Source organism: Arachis hypogaea, chromosome 8 (assembly GCF_003086295.3).
Source record: "Arachis hypogaea cultivar Tifrunner chromosome 8, arahy.Tifrunner.gnm2.J5K5, whole genome shotgun sequence".
NCBI classification, from domain to species: Eukaryota; Viridiplantae; Streptophyta; class Magnoliopsida; order Fabales; family Fabaceae; genus Arachis; species Arachis hypogaea.
In genome coordinates this window covers 15,590,140-15,596,492 of record NC_092043.1, presented here as the reverse complement: position 1 = coordinate 15,596,492, position 6,353 = coordinate 15,590,140, and the positions used below count along the sequence as shown (strand labels likewise).

Sequence of the window (6,353 nt, the reverse complement as noted above, 5' to 3'; positions counted from 1 at the left end):
TTTACTTGTTATTTCTAAGCGTATTTTTTTAAGAGTGCTGTATTTCGACGATTTTCTACTTTTTTTTTTCAAATATATAGCATTCACCTTAAACTTTACATGTTTTTTAAGGATTTTTCACACAAAAATAATATATATTAAAGATTAGTTATAAAATTAGTTATATATTATTATATATTTATGTATAAATATATGTTATTTAATTTATTTTTAATATATATTTTATATTTTAACTATATTTTGTCTAATTTAATAATTTATACATAATTGACATGATATTGTATCAAGAAATATAAAAAATGAGAGATAATTAAAAAAAAATTAGACAAAAATCTTTAGAATTAGAACAAAAGAAAGAAACCAAAATTTTCAAAGAAACCAAAATGTTCAATTACATCATAAGTATTCATGCTATTATATCATAGTGCTATTTATAGCATAACTTTTAAAATAAGCTATAAATTTGATACTAATCCTAATAATTATATATTTATTTTTTGTAAGTTTATATTTTTTTTTTCTAACTAGCCTCTCAATACTACTGTTAAGTCTTAGAGTTTAGTTTTTTTTTTATCCATCACTTTTATTTAGGGCAAATAATCTGTCAAAGATCTGCAACTGACTTATATTTAGTCTGATATGATATGATAAAAAATAGATCTAGGCTTAAATTATTTTAAAAGTTTAAATTTTTTAATAGACTAAACTTTGATTTATGAAATAGTTTATTGGTCTGTTAGATTGGTCTAAAACTATAAAAATATATAGAATTTTATTATACTAATAAAAATATAATAGTAAAGGTTTGAATTTGAATCTTTTATAACATTTGAATATTTTTATTTACTAAGTTATTTATTTCTTTATAATGAATAAATTTAATATCTTTGAAAAAAAGTTATTTATTTCTTTAATTATATATCTATATTATTTATCTAATATTGTATATCAATATTACTTAAATTTAATATTGTATATTGACATTATTTATTTATTAAAAACAAATTAGGACTATTGAAAATTTTAGGTAAGACTAAATTTGAGAACATGTTAGACTTAATACTCATTAAAAAGTTTATACTAGACTATATACCAAATTTAAATTGATATACTCTATTGCAAGCTTAATCTATTAAGAGTAAATCTTGATCTAAATTAGCCTATTTTTTATGTTACTTCTACTACAAATCTCAGAGTTAATACTCAAAGTGGTCATGAACTTACAGTCGAGTCTCAATCTCGTTCTTAAATTTACAATTGTTCTAAATTTGTCTTTAAAATTAACGATTGTCCCTCAAATATTTTTTGGTGACGGAATAATGACGTAGTTGGACGGAGGCACAATGAAAGTTACGCTGCATTGATAAAATGTCGCTGTTTTATTTTTGGCGCCAAAAGAACATAAATGACGTTTTTTAGAGTTTAAAACTCCTCAAAATAATTTAAACGATTTAAAAAATCCCTCAAAATATCCTGAAAGACATCGCTTATGTTCTATTTAGACGCAAAAAATAAACTAACGATATTTTACCAGTCCAGCATGACCTCTATTCAATCACATAATTATTTCGTCATCAAAAAATATTTCAGAAATAATCGTTGTTAAGTTTAGAATCAAATTTAAAATAATTTTAAATTCAAAAACAACATTGAGACTAACAAATTCAAAGACCATTTTAAATACTAACTCCAAATCTCACATCTTTCAAAATTTTTCTACCAACAAATCCTTTTACCTCATATCATAACTATAAGCATGAAGTTATGTTTGGTATCGGTTGTGACGTTGAGTTTTTGGAAAGTGAATGGCACTGGGAAGTGAATGGCACCGAAGAGGTGAAGCAGCGGCAGTGAAGGGATTAAAGATATGTAGACAGTGAGAGAGAAAAAGAAATTGATTTTTATCTACTTGATAGAAATTGACTATTATATTATTAATTATCTAATATTATTCTTATTTATTAAAGTAATCAGTGATTAAATTATTATAAAATCACTTTCTTATTCAAAAATTTAAATTTTAACATCTGCGCATTTTAATTTTTTTGTAGTTAGAATTTTTATTTAAATAGTTTTATCAAATTCTTAGAGTTTAAATTTTTAACATTTGTAAATTTTAGACGTGATACTGATTTTCCAACGAATAAAATAATAAAATATAGGTAAAAATTCAAGTGTAGCATAAAGTTAATAATTGAGAGTCGTTAAATAATTTGATTAATTTAACTAAATTTTCATCTAACGACTCCCGACTATCAACTTCATGTGAAATCGAATTTTGACCTAAAATATCACTTAATATTATACTTTAAAAAACTAATTTGAGACATCTTTAAAAATTAAATTGATCCTCAAATGATATTTTAGGAACAACTGATTAACTATATAACAGTAGCTAATGGCAACATTAACACATGTTATATGAAGAGTGGTCTAACTTTAAATTCTTATTCCGAGCTATGCATTAATGGCTTTATGCCACAAAGGCCTCGACGAATTATGTGAGAGGGAGGAGGAGGGTCTTGTTCTTTTTCCTTCTTCTTCTTGGCACCAATTCCACCCTTCTCTCTCTCCTTCACTTACCAAATTTTCCCAATTCCCTTTGATTCCTTCTCCAATTTGATTCCCATTTGACCCTCTAAGATTAGGGTTAGGGTTCTCGTCGTAGCTGCCACAATGTCTGCTTCAACAGCTCTCTCAGCCTCCAAGTTGGAGACTTTACTGCCTTCAATGCCATCACCATCATCATTCTCATCGATTTCTACCACCAATTTATCGGTAATTTGCAAGAACAGAAGTACCTCTCTTCAGAGAGGAGTGATTCGCTGCGACGCGGTCTCACCTGATGCATTTGTGAAGATCAATAATGGTGCGAGCGATGCTAGCAGTAGCAGTGGCACCCTCTCTGCTCTAGAGCAGCTCAAGACTTCTTCTGTTGATAGTAAGTCCTGAAACTTAGCTGAATTTTGATCATGTAGTTAATTGTGTGTTTGTTTCTGCTTTTGAGAACTTGATTCTAGGGAGAACTAATTCTGTCATAGTTGATATTATTGGCATTGATTTTTGGAGTAAAGAGATCTATGTTTGGTAGATTGAGATTCTCTAACAGTGATTACGACAGAAAGTATAAGAATTTCATTTCTCCCATGACCAATTATAGAAGGTAGAATCAATTCTAAGTTGTGCAACAAGTAACCAAATTGGGTTGGTTTAGTGGTTAGCTCATTAGTCTTTGGAACTCTGATCCTTGACGGATTAGTCTTTGGACTTGTTGGGGGATACCGTGGGAAAAAAAAAAAAAAGTTGTGCAACAAGTCAACAACCCAAACATGATATTACATAGCCAAAACAAAACCAATTCTACCCCATAGGATTGGTTCTGCAAACCCCCAAATGATTTTCCAAACACACTAATTTTGATTTGGCATGCCACATTTTGCCCGTATGAGTGTGAAGTTCTGCTGCATTTTGTTAATTTGTTTACATCTGTTTACATATTTGCATTAAATTTTGTTACCTTTGTATCTCATGTTTTTTGACCACCAGTTTCAGAGTGAGTAAACTTTCATGCATTAATCAATGATATTCGTTCTGTTGTTTTCAAAAAAAAGAAAAATCCTCTGTGAAAGTTTTCATAGTGCAATTTACCATGAAACATATGATTATTATTTTATTAGCATTCAAGATATTCCCTTGTTATGTCAAAAGCTTTTAACAATGATCTAATGAAATACATCATTGATAGAGTTTTAAGAACCACCACTTTAATGATACAATTCATAGAAATTGAGCCTTTCAAGATTTGTGTAAAGTCCATCTTGTTATCCAACAATGAAAGAAAGAATAGATGATTACCTGCTTTCATTAGTTTATTTCTGCTTGTTGGTTATCTGGAACTTGCAATTTTTAAATAACCAAACTTTCACAGGGTATACAAAGGAAAGGAGCAGCATTGTGGTTATAGGGCTCAGTGTGCACACTGCACCTGTGGAAATGCGTGAAAAACTTGCCATTCCAGAAGCAGAATGGCCTAGAGCCATCACAGAGCTATGTAGTCTAAATCATATTGAAGAAGCAGCTATTTTAAGCACCTGCAATCGAATGGAGATATATGTTGTTGCTTTGTCCCAACACCGAGGTGTCAAAGAAGTCATGGAATGGATGTCTAAAGTAGGTGTGAAGTTTCTTTCTTTGATGACATTTGTGTTGTATTACTAATGTTTAACATCACTGTTCTTTCTTGCAGAAAAGCTCGATACCTGTTTCAGAGCTTCGCCAACATAGGTTTTTGCTTTACAACAATGATGCGACACAACATCTTTTTGAAGTTTCAGCTGGTCTTGACTCTCTTGTATTGGGAGAAGGTCAAATCCTTGCTCAGGTTAAGCAAGTAGTCAAAGTTGGACAAGGAGTTAATGGCTTTGGGAGAAATATTAGTGGGCTATTCAAACATGCAATTGCTGTTGGAAAGAGGGTTAGAACTGAGACCAATATTGCTGCTGGAGCCGTTTCTGTAAGCTCGGCTGCTGTTGAACTAGCATTTTTGAAGCTACCTCAGGCCTCACATGCTAATGCGAGGATGTTGGTTATTGGTGCTGGTAAGATGGGAAAGCTTGTAATAAAACATTTGGTTTCGAAAGGTTGCACAAAGATGGTTGTTGTCAATAGAACTGAGGAGAGGGTGGCTGCAATACGTGAAGAATTGGATGGTGTTGAGATAATATACAAATCCCTATCCGAAATGCTCACCTCTGCTGGCGAAGCAGATGTTGTTTTCACCAGCACATCATCAGAAAACCCATTATTCTTAAAAGATCATGTTGTGGACCTTCCTCCAGCAAGTAAAGATGTTGGAGGCCGACGCCTTTTCATAGATATTTCTGTTCCTAGAAATGTGGGTCCATGTGTCTCAGATCTTGAGTCTGTACGAGTTTATAACGTTGATGACCTCAAAGAGGTTGTGGCTGCCAATAAGGAGGATAGAATAAAAAAAGCAATGGAAGCTCAGACAATCATTGCAGAAGAATCAAAACAATTCGAGGCCTGGTTGGACTCACTAGAAACTGTCCCCACCATTAAGAAATTGAGGGCTTACGCCGAAAGAATCAGGCTTGCCGAGCTTGAGAAATGCTTAGGTAAGTTGGGTGATGACATCCCAAAGAAGACACGGAGAGCTGTGGACGATCTTAGCCGAGGCATAGTGAATAAGTTGCTTCATGGTCCAATGCAGCACTTGAGGTGTGATGGGAATGACAACCGGACTCTAAGTGAAACCCTGGAGAACATGCATGCCTTGAACAGAATGTTTGATCTGGACACTGAAATTTCTGTTTTGGAGCAAAAAATTCGAATAAAGATGGAACAAAACCAGAAGTGAGATTGATATTTAACATAAATTCCATTGATGACACTCATTTATTTCCTCAACAAGAATAAGAGGAGAAACATCCTCACCATGATAGCATTGAGGATTGTGTAATATTCAGTTGTTGCATAGTTGAAAAGAGTGTAATATTCACCATGATAGCATTGATATTCATTGAGGATTGGGCTTTCTATTAATTGTTGGGTCATGTGTTTAGTTGTTTACACTACATGTTCTTCCACAGCCATTCGGCTTTGTACTATAGAAATAGAGCATTTATTGTAAGCTATGTATTTACAATGAACAATGTATGCCTAAAATGTGTTGTATAGGGACTCATGTTTATGGAGATTTTATAAAAATATTTCAAACTGATGATCAATAATTTATCTACAAGCATTTTCTTTTCTCAGCCTCATTTTAGGGAATTCCCCTCTCCTTTTGTTTTGAGTGTGAATAGTTTGAATCACGTGGCCTTAAAACTTCCCACAAGAATTCAGAAGCGTTGCTGTACTCTCCATTGTGTGCATATTTATTGTACAAAGAGATACAATGGACCCCAACATTCACATGAATTCAGCCATTAAGTACACCAATTTATAATTTTTTGCCCCTTGTATTTTCTTGTTCCTCTGGTTCATCATTATAAATTCCTGCCCAAATTTATCCTGTTACAAATTTGTCAGAGATCACGAAATGAATCTATGGAAGGTACAATTATGCATCATTCGTATAGCAAGTATATAACTATTATTTATGATTAAATGAATTATTTAAATATTTTTCACATTACTTCGTATTTTTAAACTGTTATTTTTTTATTCAATATGTTTAAGAATAACAAGTATAAAACTAATTAAGTTGATAAATATTTAAAATTTTTAACTAATATATTGGATTTAAGAATCTTTTAGAAATAAAAAAAATTATTTATGATATTTTTTAAAATTTTACAAAACAATCAATTTTATGGTTAAAATGGATAGCT

General features: G+C 31.4%; 1 protein-coding gene across 1 annotated transcript; it reads left to right on the top strand.

The window, feature by feature from the left end:
* The first annotated feature begins 2,328 nt into the window (after window positions 1–2,328).
* On the top strand, window positions 2,329–5,747 carry LOC112706286 (glutamyl-tRNA reductase 1, chloroplastic). The gene is made up of 3 exons (XM_025757511.3): window positions 2,329–2,941; window positions 3,929–4,170; window positions 4,247–5,747. The coding sequence occupies exons 1-3, from the start codon at window positions 2,677–2,679 to the stop codon at window positions 5,375–5,377; spliced, it is 1,638 nt and encodes a 545-aa protein (XP_025613296.1). The 5' UTR covers window positions 2,329–2,676; the 3' UTR covers window positions 5,378–5,747.
* Window positions 5,748–6,353: the final 606 nt, after the last annotated feature.